This window comes from Durio zibethinus, chromosome 25 (genome assembly GCF_047325235.1).
Source record: "Durio zibethinus cultivar Kanyao isolate XHJ-2024 chromosome 25, ASM4732523v1, whole genome shotgun sequence".
NCBI classification, from domain to species: domain Eukaryota; kingdom Viridiplantae; phylum Streptophyta; class Magnoliopsida; order Malvales; family Malvaceae; genus Durio; species Durio zibethinus.
The window spans coordinates 14,866,360-14,887,156 of record NC_143186.1 but is presented as its reverse complement, the minus strand read 5'-3'; the positions used below and the strand labels follow the sequence as shown (position 1 = coordinate 14,887,156).

The following is a 20,797-nucleotide window of genomic DNA, read 5'->3' as shown; positions in this document are numbered from 1 at the left end:
ATTTTTATGGCATTATGTTTAGTTTTGTTTTAGATGATGATACAAAATGGTGCTATCGATAATTGATTTCTAAGTATTGACGATTTTTTAAATATTTTTTTTTACAATTGTTGAAAATTTCAATCACTGAATTTTAAAAATCTTATTAAAATATGAGTTCCTTAAATGAAACAAGTAGAGAGAATTAAAAGAAAAATAAGGATGAGAGAGAAGTGAAAGAAGGAAAATTAATAAAAATGATTTTTGTTTATTATAACCGGTTGAAATGATACCATTTTAGAAGACAAGTCTAGTGCAACTAGAGATGGTAGCCCAATTTATCCTTCACGAGTTTCGACTTTACCATACATGGTTGGCTTTTTTTTTTTTGGAAAATCGAGTATCGCCTTGAGTTTTAGGTAAACTCATCCTGACTCGACTTGATAGATATGTACAAAATTTATATTTAAATTTATTTATATAAATATATACACTATATTTTGTATATTTACATTAAAAATAATATTTTATTACTTTTGGATTGGGTTCGAGTATGAAAATAAAAAAAAAATATCAAGTCTGGTCAATTTCGGATATCATATGTATAAAGTCAAGTTGGGTTCGATGCAAGTAAAAACTTGTCATGATCCGTTGCCATCTTTAAGTGCAACTTATATGTTGACACATGCATTGACCCTATTATGACTTAATGTATTTGTATTAAAAAGTTTTTTATGTTTTATTTTAGTTTTATTTTACTTATATTTTACTTATCTTACTTCAAATTTTAAATTTAATAGTTAATTAATGTATAAGGACCAATTTTGAACATATATTATGATAAAATTACTAATTTCACCATTTAACTAAAATATAAAAATGAGTAGTACAATTTGAGAAAAGTTGATGGGAAAAATACTAACATGACAAAAAAATTTACCACATCATTATTTTTATCACATGAACTTAATATGTTAGTAAAATCAACGGTGCAACGTCAAAAAAATCGAAATATTTCGTTATCAATTTTAACAAAAAAAAATAAAATCGTTAACTATTTGATTAAATTTAATAATTTATTGAAATATAAATATTCAATTTAAACACATTAAAATAAATGAACTAATTCGATCATTTAACTAAAATATAAAAATTTATTATATAATTTGACCTATTATTTATTACATAAATTTGAGTGAAAAAATTTTACGTGATTATTATTTTCGAAATAAAATTCTAAAGGAATTTCCAAGAGATATATTTTAAGAAATTAGCTATAAAATAATTTGGATCAAGCTCATATAAAATAGAATTTTTGTCAAATATAAACTTCAGATGAACATGGTTGAACTAAAATAAGAATAAGAATTTCAACACATGATACAATTATAGCAAAATAGAAATATATATTCGGGCCTTAAAATTATTTTTAATTTAAAATATTATAATAGAATTAAGGTTTAAAATTCATGAAATTGGTTTTCCATTTCTTAAAACAAAAAGGAAATAATAAATGAAAAAAATCCAACTGCAATTAGTATTTAAATTGGTGCGTGTCGTCGAAGCGAGTGGAAAGGTGAAGATGGAAAGCATAAAAAACGTGTTGCATCAAACCAAATCCAAGGCTCCGCATTGACCGCCCGAGGCCTCGCTTTAACCCCACGACCGTATCTTTTTGGGTCCCACTTTCATATCCCTTGAAATAAATAAATAAATAAATAATTAATTAATTTTCTAAATAATTTCTGCTTAGCTTAACTCAACCTAACTGGCTAATCCTAATTCCTAATCTCTAATTTTTTTTTTTCCATTCTTAAAAATGGAAAACATTGTTTCGTGGCCCTTCTCAAGTGACTTTTTTTTGTTCATCTTCAAATTTTAGTTTTCTTTAATTTGTTTAAAATTTTAATTTTAGGTAAATGCAAAGAGGAGAGATGAGAATAAAAATAGTGTGTAAATAATTGTAAATTTTAAAAACAAAAAATTTATGTCTTATATTTAGATGATTCAAATGGATATATTTTTATTTTTTAATTTTTCTTAATTTTCTTAATTTAAAAATTTGTAATTAGTCAAGCTAAGTTAAAAAATTTTAAAGTAAGTTTGATAAGTATAAATTTATTTGAATAACTTGAAATGGATTTATTCTTTTGGTAGTAATTTTCATAGAATGAATATTAAAGCAATGGATTTTATTTTGGAAATTACATGGAATTAAATTTAAAATAATCAAAATAACATTCTTGCATTAGAAAAATAGGTGTCATCAAATTAAACCAAAAGCAAGTCAAAAGTCAAGAAAAACATGTATAAATCTTTAAAAATAATTAATTGGGCAATTTTTTTATAAAATGGTCGATATTTGAGATAAAAAAAAAAGAATTATAGTTGTTATGATTGGAATTTCATATTTATTGAATATTATTTTTTAAAATAATTGTATGATTTTTTTTAAATTTTTTAAAAAATATGTTCATTAATTTGTGTCATTTTAGACTCCATGAATCTTTGGATGAAGATTTGATGACATCTTCACTTTAATTTGATATAAAATATTTTTATCAATAAGGGTATGAACAAAAAGAATGTGCATAAAAATATGAACAAGAAGAAAAAAAAAATAAAACAAAAAGTCAAGTTGACCAAACCATATGATGCAACCACAAGTACCGAGTCCAAGTAAACCCTAAATATAGGTGAGAAAAATTTAAAATAATAAAATTTCTTTTGATTTTGATCAACTTGTCAACCTATTTTAGTAAATTAAAACCATTTCATTTGCAATATACAATTCATCTAAAGCCTCCTATGTTTTTGGTCATAAACTCATAATATTCTATGATCCAATTGAGCGATAAATTTAGTCAACCAATTAAACTTCCTTGTCATGGATAGTAGACAAATTAAACTTCATATTGATCTCATTTCAGTGGCTGGCAAGATTCCCTTCTTCTTTCAATTCACTCCCTCTGAGTATTTTTAATGCATTGATTGAAGTTTGCAATTGGAGTGGACATTTCCCCATTTTCACTTTAAAATATAGTATGACATAGAACATATATGAGATTAACTAACCCAACCCTTTTTATACCAAGAAACCATTTTCATAGCAATTCGAGTCTTGTTTTTTTGTTAATATGGTTAGAGTGTCTTCAATTTTTGTTTGATCATAATCTTTTATTTGAAGAACGATTGTAAGGGTTTTCTTTATTATATTAAAATAATACATTCAAGATTTTACTATAAAGGAAAGAGAACTTATTTTGTTATTAATTGCACTGACTCGTGTTTTGATGATAAGTTAGTAATTTGCAAATAATGAGATCAAAACTAACGAAATCAACTTTTTTTGAGAAAAAAAAAAGTAACACTAACAAAATGAGATGGATTTATCTAATTCTAATCAATCTAATTATGATATCATTTTCTTTCTTGATTAAATTCAAAGCTCTAATTAATTCCATTATAAGCTTGGAATATAACAATAGTCGGTTAATTGGTAAGAGCATTAGTCTCGTATCTAAAGTATTATTTAGTAAAAGAGGTAATTCTCATCTGTCTTATATATCCTATATAAGAGTTACGGAGACAACAAATTATTTATCTCGAATTTTTTATAAAAAGAATGTCATTTTTGGTATATATGATGATTGATACAATAAGATCATAATTATCTTATCTCATATTTAGTTTGTATCTAAAGAAAGAGATTGAATTATAAGGAAAATTAAATATTCTCTTGATATAAAGTAATTTAATTCTTTTCATTTTGAGATTATTATTTTTAATTAATGAGATAAAATTTACGTGCCATATTACACTCTTAAAAATTATATTAATAATTTAAATTATATATATTGTAAGGAAGAATAGTTTTGACTAATAAATAAAATTATCATATCTTAATTTTTGTATGCATTAAACACAAAACAAAATGATTATATTATTTAATCTAATATTATTTATAATGTTATCTTATCTTATTCTATCATATCATAATATTGTATATCCATCATACTAGAAATGATTCATATTCTACCTTTAATAGTAGGTACATCACACCTCCAAAATCAAAGTTCAACCTTGGAATTTTTCCATCTTAATTCCCAACTATCAAAAAAGAAAGAAAGAAAAAAAGAAAGTTGATCCTTGCTGTAATGCCTTGAGGTTTTGCGTGCATGTGTTAGGAAAGAGTAGGCAGAATACTCCGATCTCACATCAGACATAAAAGTGGGATTATTGGAGTTTAAAAAATGTTGGAGCTACACACCCTGATAAGTCGGTTTTGAAGGGAGAAGGTAATAGCCACATGACAAGTAGTACCCACGTCAAACGCCTCGAGGGAAGGTAGGGTGGTCAGTTTCTGTGATGAAGACGTCACGAAGTTGAGTGGGAGAGAATGTCAGGAAAGAGTGGACAGGGTACTTCAATCCTATATCGGACATGAAATGAGGAATACTAATGTTTAAAAAATGTTGGCACTGCATACCCTGATAAGCTAGTTTTAAAGGAATAGGGTAATGACTATGTGACACATGCAGTTGATAATGCTTTTGTTTTGGCTACATATGTACATGAAAGTGAACAAAGTTTATAAATTCATAAATTCAATCTCAAATAGTAGACTTTTTAACAACATTTACCCATTTTAGAAAATCCAAAGAAGCTTCAATAACTAATTTTGACCAAAATAATGAACATTTCAAGCAAACAAGAGAAGTGTTAAACTGTTAAAGCATGTGAAACATGATAGGAAAAAAAAAACAAGAAAAATGCACTTGAAGTAATGAAGTATGTTAATATAATCCAAAAAAAAAAAATTACAAAATACTTGAAAAGCCACAAAAAGCCAAGCAAATGAATTTCACGCTTTCTTGACCAAAGCTTGCTTCCAAATCCAAATGAAGATATAGGAATATTTTACGATATATGAGCGCAAATTTTGAATTTCGCATGCAGTTTTATTGGAATATATATTATTACACGTGTCATTTATTATTTCAATTCGGTTTGACGATGTACAATTTCATGTTCAAACATCAAGATTGGAATTTCCCTTCCTCAAATAAAAAAAATCAATTTTTTAAATATATGTAAATTAAAGGGTTATATGGCAACTCTCTAACATATTGGTGGAGTTCAAAAATTATACTAGGAGTATATTAGATAATTTTTATTATTATTTTTTTAAAATAATTTATTAATAATAATAATATTAATAAAACTTGGAAATAATGCATGTTCTTAGCATTTTCAAGAAGTTTCTCAAGTTTGACATTTTAAATAAAATTATTGTTCAATTTTCGTTGAAATGGATCGATGGCACATTGATTTCGACATATAATTTTGGTTCCCATGCACAGGTATCGCAGCATAATCAGGCACTGATGTGTGTCAAAAAACGGTTTCAAGAAGCTCAATTTCTTTCACGAAGAACTTGACAAAATCTGAACAAAAAATCGAAATTCTTCAATCGCCTGATACTTTGGACAATGGCGTTAAGAACACAAAAGCAGTCCATGAGCCTTAAGGAATTTAAGTCACATTTTAAAGATTTAGATCTGATTAGGTCAAATATGAATTCTGCAAATAAAGGAGGGTATCTAACATGCATGTTTAGCGTTGAAAAGGAAACATAATTTCAAAAAGCATGTCCTGGGTCGAAAAGCATATATGCAATTTTTTTTTTTTTTTTGATAATTTAAGAGTAACATAACCCTATATTAAAGGTAAAGGGGGAAATGTTAGGGTTCGAACCTTAGTTTTGATGTCTTCTTTAAAATTATTTTGATCACTAAACTAAACAGTTGAAAATAAGTTAATCTTTTATATGAAAATCGCTATTTAGGATCAATAAAATGAATTATAAATGTTATGATTTAAAATCAAAGTAAGTTATGGGTTAGATTAATTTTTGAAATTAAATAATCTTCCAAAAATAATCTTATGCCTAATACTTTTTTGGTGCAGTGCAATGAAAAAAAAAAAAAACTAGAAAACATGATTACTGGAATGGCTTTTGAACTAATTAATCAATAATAATGCAACCTTTTGAACTAAACCCCCCAAATAGTGAAAACAGTCATGATTAGAATTAAATGGTAAGAAATTATTGCTAACCCTTTTTTGCTCTTTGCATGATGCATCAATCAACAATGTCTAAAATAAAAAATTTTCAAATGTTGGTGAAAGTAAAGAAATCCTATGTTTGTGGGACCTCTCCATTTTCCTTTAATTTAGCCTTGACTTGGTTATGAAGTATAGCAATTATTGATTTCTGATTTCTCTGGACGAACCACTATACAAAATTTGCCAAACCAACCCCTAAGTTTCCAACTTGCTCATCTATTATAAAGAACTCATGATCACGTGAGTTGATGCATTAACATGACACATTAGAGAATCCTACGCCTGTCTAGACAAAAAGCTCTTTCTATGTTAAAAATACAAATAAATATAAACCTTCCACCAAATACTATATCAGTTACTTATGAAGCATGTAACCTCTTTAAAAAAAATGTAATTTTAGGATCCATTTACAAAGACGATTAGGTTTAGTATCGTCAGTGAAAGTCACATTGATCTTTTGAATCTTTTACCTTTTGTATTTTAAAATAGTAAAGATAAGTGTCACGACTATTCAATCTCAAATTTTTACTATTAATGAATTGAATTGGGACGTGACGGTAAAATTAATTGGTTTCGATTGCAATTTATATGCATGTATCCTCCATGATATTTAGAAGATGTCAAGTAAAAATTCTAGTGATATATTTCAAAATTAGTTTCAATTCATTTAATTTAGTGAATGAAAAAAAAATTAACAAGAAAAATAGTTTTATCATACAATAACCAGTATTTAGAATGATAATCTTATATATATGAGGAATATTTATCTTTTCAGTGCCATACATAGTTAAGAAAAATGAAAAAAAAAAAAGGAATCACTTTAGAATTTAGATGGGATTTATAAATTAGTTCACACATTGATGCCATTACAATTATTTAACTACGTATATTTGTTTACATGCTATGAAAATAATAATATGTAGGTTTACGTGGTCACTTCATATCCCTACAAAGTTGCTTAAATAGATCGAAATATTAAAAAAAAAAAGTACAAAGCATAATGTTACACTTTAATGGTTGCTAATGTGTTTAGGAACTCTTAAAACTGTAATTATTGTCGTGAAATACTATGATTGTTCAATCTTAATCGAATAACAAACATTATTTTTATGTATCTGTATGTGTGTGGATGATTAGCTATGGATGAGATTGGTTCAACTATGTTAAACTATACTATATGAAATATAGTATTTAACTTATATAATGGTGAAAATTTTAAATTTTATATATTCATTAAGTTATAATTAATTTAAAGAAAATTACCAAATGGATATGTGATGGTCTTATAAATCTACTTGTAATTAAAAAAACGCCACGATCAATTTATAAATATAATCCTTAAACTTATATTAATTTCATTTTTCATCTTTTTCTTTTATTGACATAAAGGAAATTATAATACTGAAATAAGAGAAAGTATTGTATGTATTGAAATTTGAATTTTAAATTTATTAAATATTATTTTTTAAATATGATTATATAAATTAATTGCATTAAACTTTAAATTTCGCTTTCCGTCTTTTTCTTTCAGCTTTTAACTTCCTCCCTTGCACCCCTCTTGGCCTCCCCTTCCAAGAAATTGCCAATGGAATATATGGAATTTTGGTTGGAATTGAGAGTAAAGACTTAAACAAGTTAATTACATGTGTCACACATGTGAATAGTTAGTAAAGACTTAAAAAAGTTAATTACATGTGCCACACATGTGAATAGTCAATTATAAGTAAAGATGTTAATTAACTAGTCCACTAATACATTCAAGTCAAAATACATCTTAATTTTTTGATAATTAACCAAATTTAGTTTATTAGGTTTCACTAGTTTCCCTTGTTAACTATATTAATGCTGATTGTAATTTTTTTTTTTTAATGTTTAAGGTGTCAAAATTTGAATTCCGATCATTTGAATTAAAAGTTTAATATCCGCACATTTGTTGGCTATGCTAACTTGAATTATTGGTTCCAAACAATATCTATCTTGGAAATTTCATTTGACTTCTTAATTAGTTCCTGGTAGACTTAGGAATGATTTTGTAGTAAATGCAGTGCTTATAATTTAAGCAGCTTCAAGCCATGCACCCTACTGACAACTACAATAATAAGGTAATCGAAAATTTGTATTAGGAAAATGGCAAGTGGGTCCAAGCCCAAAATTAATTATGGATCATAATCATGTTTGGTTTAGATTAATATTTTCCCCTTCCAAGTCCAACCCAAAGAGATTTATTTGAGGGAAAAAAAAATCCATTTCTTAAATTTAGCATCGAGAAAAGAAAGATTGGATAACCCATTTTTAGTCATTAACATGCACAAAAAAAAAAAAAAAATGCAACATATAAATAAGGGTCTAATTAAAACATATATTTGAGTTAGGGGGATTCCAAAAATGAGATGACCAGTTTAAGAAATTAGGATAAGCAACCAAAAGCCAGACATTCTTGACAGGTTTTTTTACCATCAAAGTTTGGAAAGACTAAATTTGGTTGAATTGGGAAATTGTTTTAGTCACATCATTTTTCATTTTTTGGCTCATAATCAGCAGACTAGGTTTGTTTTTTGCTAGCTATTGCTCTCAGATCTTAACCAGAACCAGCCTACTAGAACAAAGCAAGATCTGGCTCATGTACTAGATCTTACCAGACCATCAACCCCCACCAACCAAATTCAACTCCTCAATTGCAATCCCACCAAACTTTTTACATCAAATTCTGATCCTTGAAGCTGTCCATAACCATATAAGTTTTCCATGTTAAACATGCAGAATTCCATTGATTCTCTGCAAATAAGGACAAGAAAATCCATGGAGCATTTAAAATTTTGGTCCATAGTGAGGTGGAGATTTAATTCTCACTCTTTGATACAACAGTTTAATTATCTCACCAAATTTAGGTCATAAGTGTTTTCAATCTCAAGCTACTCTGCATCTATCTTACAGAAAAATTAGATTATAACCCAAGAATTTATTAAACATTTAATTTTATTTAAAATCCTAACTGTCATGAATTATTGTTATTTTTTATGAAAGAACATGTAGGACTTTCAGGGTGAAAATACTTTAATGCCAACTTTTTGATCCAACCTCATGATTAATTGGCTTCACCAAATTATGCTGTAAATTAGATTGGGTGATCACCAAGGATTTTGAATCAATGGTAATCCTACATGAGTAAAAAAAAAAAACCCAATTGTTGGTATTTCATCATTTAATATGTACAAATATACAATGAAGCAACATTACATGAAATATTGGTTAATCAACCACTAAAACTTTTTAGATAAATTCTTTTCAAAAACCAAATATGAGGTTTTTTTTTTTTTTTTTTTTTTTTTATAACAAATGAGATTGAAATTTGAAGATAAAAAAATTTTAGGTGTTAGAAATTTAAATTTTAGTTTTATTGAATATCATTTTTCAATAAAGATTAAAGTTATCATATAAACCATTTAGACTAAATTTTGAATTAAAAAAAACAAATTTTATTTTACTATTATTATTTTTCTAAAAAAAATGAAAAAAAAAGTTGAAAATGAAATGACCCAGTTTGGCCATGGGCCTTGTTGAGAAAATTAATGACCTAATTGGGCCGTCCTACCTCGACCCATTTGAGTGTGAAAGAAAAAGAACAAATAAATAGCAGTCAAAAGGTACGGGTCCGTTTACTCAAATAAAACTCCTTAAAACGCTACGTTTTAATTCATCATGTCATGAAATTAAATTTACGAGTAAGAGGAAAAAAAAAAAAATGCGAAGCAGAGAAACTCCATTAACAAACTCTTTGTTTTTTTCTCTCATATTTCTCGATCTCTTTCATTTCATAGCTCTGAAAATTCCTCTCTCTTGACGCAAACAGAGAGAGACGAACATTGAAACAACGAAAGAGAAAGATCTGCCAAAACCCAACAGGTAAAATAAAAAAAAAACAAATTTTCCAAAAAAAAGGGCATAATGAAACGAAAAAAACTACGTTATTGTTTTTTTTTTTTTTTGTAAGACACGTGGGATTGTTGTGGCTTCACTATCAAAAGAAAGTGAAATTTGTAATGTGTAGTTGTTAAATTTGTTTGTAAGAATTCTTTTTGTTTTTGTTCGCCTGTCACTTAAGCATATCCTTTCTTTCACCTAACAGAAAAGGAAATTTTTTATTTCTGTGTTTTTTTTTTTTGGTTGTCTCTTTGTACATGCTATGCTTTCAGTGTAAGAGCTAATGGGCATTTTATGATTTCAATTTTTTTTGGTAAAAAAGTTTATTTTTTGGTTTTTTAATTGGGTTTTCAGATCTTGAAATGTGGGATTTTTGGGGGAGTGCTTTTGTTTTTGTTAATTATAGTTGTGATTTTTATTGGAGAATATTAATGGGTTTTGTTTTAAATATCTGTTTCAGGGACTGGATTTTTGAGGCTAGTTTTGGTAATTTGAAAATGGCTATTACATTGTAATTGAAGAATGAGAGGAATGTGAATGTTTTGAGGGGCTGAATTTTGGGGTGGCTTTGATCTTTGGTGTCAAAGGTTTTTGTATAGAAATGGCTGACATAGCAGGTTTACAAGAAGCAGCAGGGTCTAGATTTAGTCAGGTGGAGTTGATTGGCAGAGGATCCTTTGGTGACGTCTATAAAGCGTAAATCTACTATTTTGATTTCTTTTGTTATCACATTGCTTGAGTGCATTTGCATTGTTTATTTATATTTTGTTATAAGAAAAGAACTTCAATCGAATGCGATAGTGTTGCTTTAGATTGAATGTATCATGTTGCACAATGTAAAAATTGTTCCTGGTGTTTAATTTAGGAGTTGCTTGGTATTTGATAGGAGTAGATTAGTGGAAAGATGGCAAATGATACTAATTCTATTGTTGAATTGAAATCTTAGAGTTTTAAGTTGAAAATGTATCATTTCCCTAAGATTTGAATATATATATATATATTATATTTAAATATAAAGAAAGAAGGTCTTCCTGTGAAGGAGAAAAAAAAGAGCCTCAAGGGCTGTTGGTTGATTAACTAAGACATAAATTGACTATTAAAAATGTATACGCTTTAATTATGAGTTTGTGGAGACATCTGATAACTTTATGAGCATTGTAATAACTTTATTCAATTATGTTTTTTATTTTGTTAATGCTTATTTGATTCTGCAATGTTTGACCTGTTGGATTATCCTGAGATAGGTACATCACTTTGTATGTGTTAATAATAAAATAGGCTTGGATATGACTGTTGCAAAAATAAAGTACTCGTGTGCCATCTAGGAGCATTGCTAATTTTGATGAACTATTAGAGAAGTGCAAAAGAAGATTCAGTTTTTGTGTCATGTGACGGAATCATGAAACTTCATATTTAAGCAGGGTTTAATGGGTGTGGTCCCTCTGATATTGTTGGCTGAAAGAGGCACAAAACAATAAATTTGATGGATAATCTATCAATGAAATGAAAATTTCCACTTTCCTAACCTATATACACAATTTCAAGATCAAAATGTGCATATGAACTTATCAAAGCTGCTCTGTAAAAATGGATTTGCAGACGTGACTTGTTTATCATGTAAAGAAGTTAATGAAATCATAATATTTGATGATTATTTGATGAAATAAACTTCTTTCTGTGGAAAAACATTATGCTTGTAATCAAAGTGAAGAAACCAGAGGCCTATTAAAGAACTAAACGGCAAATAGATAAACTTCTTATCTTATGGAATTTATTATACATGTGAAATTGTTCTTTAGGAAACCATCTATACAACCATTTAAGATTGAAATTTGCTTTCTTGTTGCCCATATATTACTTGTGATTGGTAAACTGTTTTGCCTTCCTTTGGTGTAAAAGCTACTTGGTGTAGTACACTATTCAATGATTTATTTGGCCCTTGTTATGCAGCAATATTTCTTCTTAGTGATGCAGGATAAAGAGAAGCAGGTCGAAGGCTTAAAACTTTTTAGGACTTTATTTAATTACTTTTATTGTATGAGTTTTATTGCAATCTCTAGGTATTTTAGGGTTATATGTGGTTTTTTGTGTTTATCTTAAGGTTTAGGGTTTAGCTTATAAATACCTATATTATTTCTGTTTTTGGTAGCTCTGGATTATAAAACTATTGAGATTTGGATTCTTAATTTGAAATTTCCTCACCTTTGGTTCTCTTTGGTTTTCTCCATTTCTCCTCAAATTTCCTTTGTTCCCATCGCCCCTTATCTCCCTAATTTCTCATTGATCTTTTTTCTCTCTGTAGTTTCCTTTTCTGTTTAGGAATTCAGAAAAAAGGATACATTAGCATGATTTTTTTTGGTCCACGGTTTCTATTATGTTTGTCTCTTACTTGATGGATTTTGGCAATGAGGCAGCAGCATCTTTTTATTCATTTAGTAGTTTTTGACTTCTTGATTCCTATTAGAGGCAGAATGTATGTGCATATTAGAAGCATATCTGGTGCTTTATCTTCTTTGACTATGTAACTGCTGGTTATGAAGACATCTATGCCAATTTCTTACCAGTAACCATGTTAGATTTGTTGTGGCTGTTTAAATCATGAATCATGGGTTGAAGAAAATGTGATGGATAGCTGATGCCTTTCTTGATTTGCAGGTTTGATAAGGAACTGAACAAAGAAATTGCTATTAAAGTTATTGATTTGGAGGAATCGTAAGTCGATACCTTTGTTAAATTTTCTTCGATTTATTCCTTATTCAAGTGTCAAAAGACAGGTGCTTTCTATGAGCAAGAAAGTCTTAAATATGATCTTCTGTTTGTTGTTCATTTGTTAAGTATTAACTTCCTCATTTGCCTCTTCCTCTCTTTCTCTTGGTCTCTATGTATATGTGTGGGGTTTTCTGGTGAACAACACCACTTTTGCTTGATAAATAAATTAATTGCATCAATAGTTTGTGCATGTTCAGCAAAAGAAATTATATTTCCTTTACCAATTTAATCTCTAGAAGTGCATTATAGTTCATCAACTTGCATGGGGGTTTTAAGATGCCTTGATTTGCTGGCAAGTAGATGGGGCATGTAACATCTTTCATTCACTTAGTGTTTATTTTGCTCTTGGTTTTTTTAGCTGTTGCTTATGCTTGCCTTTGTTTTTCATTCTGCAGTGAGGACGAAATTGAGGACATCCAGAAGGTATTACCTTACTTTCTCATGATCTAAGTCTTTAATGAGTAGATTAGTAGGTTTTTCATATGTTTTGTTTTTGTTCCAGGAAATTTCTGTTTTGTCACAATGCCGTTCTCAATACATCACGGAGTATTATGGTTCCTATCTTCACCAAACTAAACTATGGATAATAATGGAATATATGGCTGGGGGTTCAGTTGCTGACCTAGTAGGTTACCTCTATTACTTGCTCCTGCATGTTTGGTGCATGATATTTGATTGAAGATTAACCAGACAGCTTTGCTTCAATTTACATGAACTCTTTTTTCTTTTCTATGTTCACTGTGTTTTTGAACAAGATATTAGTAAATTTGAAAGTGGCCATAACAAAGATCATTGCAAATGTACCATTATAAGGAAGAAATAAATTTAGAAGTGTCATTGATTAAGAATATGGCTTGAATGATAAGGGATGGATTTTAATATTGCTCTCTGTATTTCTTAGTGAGCCTAAGAACTTGATTTGCTATCTTTTTCCTTTTCACTTTTCTAACCTTATTTTTCACATGTATCAAAGTCTATTGACCTTGAACTTCCATTGCTTTTCTTTTCTTTCTTTTTCTTCTTTTATTTGAAAGGGGGGGGGGGGGGGGGGAGGCAGGGGCAGTGGCAAAGGAAGAGAGTTGTTAATACTGATGTTTAATTTCAAAATATTAATGACATTGCCACTAGTCAACTAAAGTAGGTAATGGTAATTGCAAAATTTTGAAGGTATTGCTGCCATTGTTCCTGTTATATGCTTTTAGCTCCAATTTCAAGGCATTTTGTTAGTAGAACTTGGTGGTCTCTTTTCTGTCTTTTTTATTTTTGTTGTTCTGGTGTCATTTGATTATTTTGGGGTACAACACAAGCACCAATTTCCTCATGTTTCTCTGGTTGCATAAGAACCAGTCTTCGTCTGCTTTTATTTGAGTCGGTGCACTTGTTTATTATCTGATTTGATGCGCTATAATTCCTGAATGACATTTAGTTTTTCTGGAAAGCTAATGGCGATTCTTTATGTACAGCTCCAATCAGGTCCTCCACTAGATGAAATGTCAATTGCCTGTATTTCACGGGATTTGCTGCATGCAATTGAATATTTACATGCTGAAGGAAAGATTCACAGAGACATCAAAGGTTGTTTTTCTTCACTCTCTTTATCCACATAGAAGTTACAAATATAGTTGTCACGTAGATAAGCAAAATTTTAGAACATTCAGTTTTAGACACTTGTATGGGTATATGCTCTGCTTTGAATTATTTGTCTCATTTGTTTTTGGCCTTCATTTAATTTCTTTAAGTGTTGTTTGGATTTAGTGACTTATTCTTTGTTCATCACTGAACATTTTTGCTATCACTTATGGCAGCGGCAAACATTTTATTGACTGAGAATGGTGACGTTAAGGTACTTTTCTTCCTCTCAAATTGGCTCACATTTAGCATGAATTATTTTATAGAGTGGCTATACATATAAAATGGATGGAGGTGCATGCATTTTGCTGTTGGAAGTTAAGTTTATGGCCTTGCAACAGGTTGCAGATTTTGGTGTTTCAGCACAATTAACAAGGACGATATCACGGAGGAAGGTACAGTATTTTGTTTTATTAAGAGACGACTTTTTTCCAATAAGCATGAATGCTCTTTTCAGGCTTGGTTGCTGCATTTTGTTTCCTTTTTTTAATTACAACACCTTTAGTGTCTCTATAGACAAGTCCTTTGGTCGGTGATGGTCTCTCTCTCTCTGCTTCTCCCTATATGATCTTTAGCTGCTAAATTATAACATTATTTTTGGCTTAAGTTTTAATTTACTGAAAGCTGTCATTTGTGCTCTTTCCGTTTTAAAGTGAATCTTTACAAAATTGACATCTAGTTTTTGAAAAAGCTTTCACTTTAAGGTATTTTATGCTAGAATTTAGTTTCTTGAAAACTGGTTGATGGTTTTTAATGCCATGAATTAGAAAAAATGAAAAAATTAGTTTTTAATGTATAAAAGTTAAGGTTTTAGGTGTTCAAGAAAGGAAAAAAGGACATAATGTCTGAATGTTGCAAAACTGAAAGTTGGACATTCAATTTTGAATTGGCTGGGTTCAATTTGGTAATGAGTACAAGTGATTCTGTATCACAACCTTTTTTTTTGGTACTCTCCATTTCTAACTATTATCTGTATCTTTCTATACCATCTAATCTGGAATTGTCTTCTCTAGGTAAATTGCTTTATCAAATGGCTGTTCTAGCATGGTATTGTGGTACTTTCACCATCCAATTGATTTTTTCCCCCAATGTATTTACTGCCACCACGGCCTTGGCTCTCTTAGAAAGAAACTTGAATGATATTTATCACAGGATTAAAATTTGCTTGCACTCCATTTACCAAACAATTGATTATCTTTTTTTAGGCAAACAGTGTTATGAATGGTGTGATTGTCATGTGATTGTCAATGAACTAATATGGTGGACATTGTCAGACTTTTGTTGGAACACCATTCTGGATGGCACCAGAAGTGATTCAGAATTCAGAAGGATACAATGAGAAGGTACTTCTAAAAGCTGTGCTTTGGGGTTTTTTCTTGAGTTTTCTTGTGTGTTACTGCTTTCACTTGCCATTCATCTGCACATTCTCCCCCTTAGGCAAATGTGAACAGCCTGCAATATCTTTGTCTGCTAAGCCTTGTTGAATAATGAGCATTCTATCACTTGGACTCTTTGCTGATACAGGCAGATATGTGGTCTTTGGGCATAACTGTGATTGAAATGGCCAAAGGAGAACCTCCACTGGCAGACCTTCACCCTATGAGAGTTCTTTTTATAATACCTCGAGAAAATCCACCTCAGGTAATCTCAATAGTTTTTGTTATCATGATGAAATTTATGCAAAATGATTTATTCTTATGTTTCTCATTCTCTTGATGGAATGATCATGCTTTACGGTTTAAAAATGTAATCAAAATTTCTATCCTGCAGTTGGATGAGCATTTTTCCCGCCCTATGAAAGAATTTGTTTCCTTATGTTTAAAGAAAGTACCTGCTGAGGTAAGCAATTATGCTTTTACATATCCCTCTATTTGTTTTGGGTTATCTAGTTTTTCCCTGAACTCTGTCAGCTGCCAATTAAAGTGCAACGTTACTGTTGGTGTATTGACTTCTAAAACTATTTTGATGCGTATAACTTGGGTGATCCTAGGTTTATTGGCTTAATTATTTCTGAGTGCTGTAAAATGCATTATGCATTTCATTAATCTGTTCAATTTCAGAGGCGTAGTGCTAAGGAACTTCTCAAGCATCATTTTATCAAGAATGCTAGGAAGAGTCAGAAGCTTCTGGAGAGAATAAGGTACCATCTCGTACTAAGTGTCCCATAATTTACATAAGATAGGAATCTGTGTCTGACAGAGTTTTGAGGTGTCAAAGCACCTTGGAACACACTAAATTATGCTTATGGTGTTAGTTATGTTTCTGAAATGTCATGACAAGAGGATTCTAAGCTCAGAGTATCATTCTTACACTGGTTATTATAGTTAAGATGCTTGTATTTTGTGTTCCTAATAGAGAGCGCCCTAAATACCAATTAAAGGAAGATGCAGAAATCCCAATAAATGGCCCCAAAGCTATAGGAGAGTCAACTGATGCTGTGAAGGTGACAAGAGATATAAGAGGTGAAGAAACTGTTCGAGCTAGGTGGGTTGATAGTGTTAATTAGCAGTACTTTATTGATTTTGATGGGATTCTCAGACTTGTTCTGATCAGCAGTAATCGGGGGAAAACATTTAAAAATTCTGGATGGGACTTCAGCATTGGTGGACCACAGAGCACAGGTACTGTCCGAAGTGCTGTAAAACCTCCTCAAGTTAGAGAAAGGAAACTAGAAGTTGCATATAATCAAGCTATACCAAGACCTCCAGAGAGTGGTAATGCGCTTAATGAATTCCCAGAAGTTTCCTTTGGAAAAGACACTGGAGAGTCATATTATGATGAACATCAGGATAATAACCATGATGTAAGTCTCTCTCTCTCACGCACACACACACACACACACACACACACACACACACACTGCATGCACACAAAACTTGAAGCAATGGCAAACTTTTACCTGCATTGTGCCTTTTGGCATCATAAGTTCTTCCCTTTTGTCCTACGCCCTTAGTAAAATGCTATGTTTCATGGGATGATCTAGGGGCCTCAAAGACTGCTGTTGTTCTGAAATTGGCAAAGTGGAGTTAAACATCTATTAAGTTCACATGTAATGTAGTAATATGATTAAACTTTTTGAGAATTGTCCTGTCTGCTGCTAATGGGGCTAGAAATTAAGTTCACTTAGCTGGATCACCCACCATTTCTGTTAAACTAGAGCCCACCATTTCTGTTAAACTAGAGCCAGTTTCATATAATCTGTTGTTTGTATGAGTCATACACTTCAATAGATGATCCTTTTATGGTAAGATCTTGTGACGCTTTGCTGCTTTATTCCTAGGATGAAACGTCTGTCAGTGGGTCAGGAACTGTTGTCATAAGGTCTCCTAGAGGATCTCGATCATCTGCATTGTTTCGTGACCCAAGCTCTCTTGTAAGCTTCCTTCACTTCCTTCACAGCAGTCTTCACAAAAATATTAAGTAGATAAAGTCTCTGTTGCCTTTCGTGTCCCAGCCTTTGATTTTATTAGATTTCAATGTGCTGTGTAGTCTAGCGGCGCATATGCTTCTTTTGAAGATGCTTCTACCAGTGGAACTGTTGTTTTCCGTGGCCCACATGATGACTCCGATTCTCCTCGAACTCCAAGATCCAGGCTTGGAATTCAAGAGAAAACTTCAAGTGCATCAGTTGAAGATAGTGCAGCAAATCTTGCAGAGGTTGTTTTTGTTTTTCATCTTTCTTGATCAGTTTTATTATGCTCGAAAACTTTTTAGATTTTTCTTGTTTAGTTGTGAATTACAATCAAATGGGCTATAGAGTGTATGTTCCATTGATTAATAAAAAGACATTGATATGTTTTATGATATTTGTATAACTTCCACTTTTAATCTGATTACCTTTGCTATTATATATCTCTAACAAACGCTTGTTGGATGGTTTCTTGTTTTACTTATTGTTTTGAATTCTGTCTACAATCAAATACATAAATCATTGTGTAGCTGGAGTTTTCCTAAAACCTTCTGTTGTATGATGTATTTATTATTGGATACTCAAATTCCTCCTGTAGGAATCTTGAGTTTACCATGTAACTTGAATTTGTTATTAGCTTTTCTAGATACAGAGTGCATGATCATGCTTTCTGTTGAAAAGCTCATCATTTAATATGTCGATTCAGGCGAAGGCTGCAATTCAAGCTGGGTTGAGGAAAGGAAATGCTAGGGACAGGTCTGCACTGAGCAAGATCAATAGTCCTGGGCAGGAAAACAGAAGAAGAGATCAAGTGAGTAATATTTCTGATTCTTCCAGGTAAGCCTGATAAAGAACTAACTTTCAATATCTTCAATGCAGAGCTTTATATAGCTTTGATTATTATTTGGTTGTGTTAATATCTCTGAGTATTTTTATTCTATTCCAGAAGTTCTCGTGGATATTTTGATGCACAAAGTGTATTTCCAAGATCACGCCAACCAAGTGATGAGGAAAATGCAAATATAGCATCATCATCTATACCACTATCCATGTTGCTTATACCTTCCCTAAAAGAGGTGCGCACCACTTGATGTTTAGTTAAGTTTTCCCTTGCATTGCATGTGATAGAGGTAACTTCGAAATTTTCTTCCAATTTAAACGATCTTCAACCCAGAGGCTGTATCAAGATGCTTGTAATGATACAGATTTCTCTATATCATGTATGCAATACTTAGAACTTAATCTTGGTGCTGACTCTCATTCATCCAGATCAAAATAGCTTTATCATAATGAATGATTCCATACCAACTTTAGTGAGTAAGTAATTAATAAAAATTATTTTGTAAAGATAGAAGATGGAAAAATCCAGAACTAAGAGATGGGATATTGAAAATGGTTTTGACTAGTATAACATCGATCTATGCTTGTTTCGATTTAGAGGAGCAACTTAATATGAGTAAAATTGTGAGGAAGTCTGAAAGAGGTGATGATTAAATTAGTACATTAAGTCCTTTCCTGTGCTCTTGATGGAGTGGACCTGATCAAAAGTTTGCATGTTTGCAAGTCTTTAATTCATGTTAGGAGCTTGTTTGTGTGAATTGATACGTTTACTCAAAGCCAGCATCTGGACATGGTTGTACTATGGAGCTGTTTACTGTGACACTTACTTCCATGTCCTGTGTTTACCATATCCGCTGCCAACATTTACCATGTCTGCATTAGATTTGTTTACATGTTAATATTTTGCCAATGCACACAATGTAGGTCATTGCTGATGATTCAGAAGGGTCAGTTCTGCGTGCAGTAACAAATTCTCTCATAAATATGGAGCGTACAAAGCCTGGATCTTGTGAAGTTCTTGTTCGCAGGTTGCTTGAGCGATTGGCAAGGTTAGAAATATATACAGAAAGAAAATAATTTAATTTGTGTCACATAGTATCTTCCCTTTTGTACGTAATTGGTCTTGGTCTTTTAACATAATGAAACTCAAGCGGAGGTGAAATTTTGCAGCTCTAAGGAATCTTCAATGAAAGATATGCAGGAGTTAGCAGCTAGCATGTTCAATAAGGGCAAGACTATTCCTGAAGATACGCAAAACACAAACACGGAAACTGACAGTAGGAAAAAGCAGCAGCATAAAGAACTTCATTCAAATTCCAACTTGAGCCCGCTTGCGAGATTTCTACTTTCTAGGTCTGTTGAAATATTATATTACTCCCTTAGCAAATGATTTTTATTTTAGAGGATGAAGTCCCATTTTTACAATGCACCAAACTGTTATGAAATCTTCTCGTGTAATGCAGATGGCAAAGCCAAACATCTCGAGATCCCAACCCAACTTGAAGGAAAGTTTGAGATTGATTATCTCTGTTTTTTTAGTGTGTTTTTCTTTCATGCATTTGTTTTGATGTACATAACATTGTAAGAAGTTGCGCATTTATCATCCATTATGATGCTTTTTACAATTTTGTTTTTGAGGTGGCAGCATTGATGTATAATTAGGTTTTGCTATTATCACATTATAAGATGTAATCAGTAACATTAATCATTCATCAAAAATAATCTCTTTCGTGTAATCTTGTGAGTGAGTTTGCTTACAGTTCATAGTTTTCCTCTGATAATTTTCTTGAATGAATGGATCGGAGACCTCAGCTACCATCGGTACCTTTTCAATTATCTCGAGTTAATGGGCAACCTTCCATGTTCTAATGAATGAAGAAAGCAAGTTTGATGTGGTTATCAATATTCTCCAGTTGAAATTCAAGAATCAGTTGGTCCAGATATGGCTGCCATTGGCGCAATACTTCCACTTCAGCCACTTACATTCTTGAAACATTTTGAGTAAAAAAGATATGCTTTGATGTATGGTTACCAAGTTCTTAAAAGCATGGAAAATTCTAAAACACATTTTTCTAAGAGTCCTTGCATTTCTCTTGGCTTACTGAGTGATGGTGGGAAGAC

The 20,797-nt window shown here is 30.9% G+C and overlaps 1 protein-coding gene across 3 annotated transcripts; it reads left to right on the top strand.

Moving 5' to 3' along the window:
* The first annotated feature begins 9,852 nt into the window (after positions 1–9,852).
* On the top strand, positions 9,853–20,412 carry LOC111275852 (uncharacterized). 3 transcript variants are annotated; one of them, XR_016333623.1, is made up of 21 exons: positions 9,853–10,011; positions 10,490–10,725; positions 12,685–12,741; positions 13,194–13,221; positions 13,301–13,423; positions 14,262–14,373; positions 14,604–14,641; positions 14,769–14,822; positions 15,702–15,770; positions 15,952–16,068; positions 16,198–16,266; positions 16,488–16,567; positions 16,783–16,911; positions 16,984–17,230; positions 17,708–17,800; positions 17,917–18,084; positions 18,543–18,673; positions 18,783–18,912; positions 19,601–19,725; positions 19,878–20,029; positions 20,140–20,412. XR_016333623.1 is itself a non-coding variant. In XM_022861416.2 (21 exons), exons 2-21 carry the CDS (start codon positions 10,631–10,633, stop codon positions 20,177–20,179), a joined length of 2,088 nt encoding a protein of 695 aa, XP_022717151.2. In that variant the 5' UTR covers positions 9,853–10,011; positions 10,490–10,630; the 3' UTR covers positions 20,180–20,412. The 3 variants fall into 3 exon arrangements, 2 of the variants coding, with proteins under 2 accessions (XP_022717151.2, XP_022717154.2); XM_022861416.2 differs by having other exon boundaries at positions 19,847–20,029; XM_022861419.2 differs by lacking the exons at positions 17,708–17,800; positions 17,917–18,084 and having other exon boundaries at positions 19,847–20,029.
* Positions 20,413–20,797: the final 385 nt, after the last annotated feature.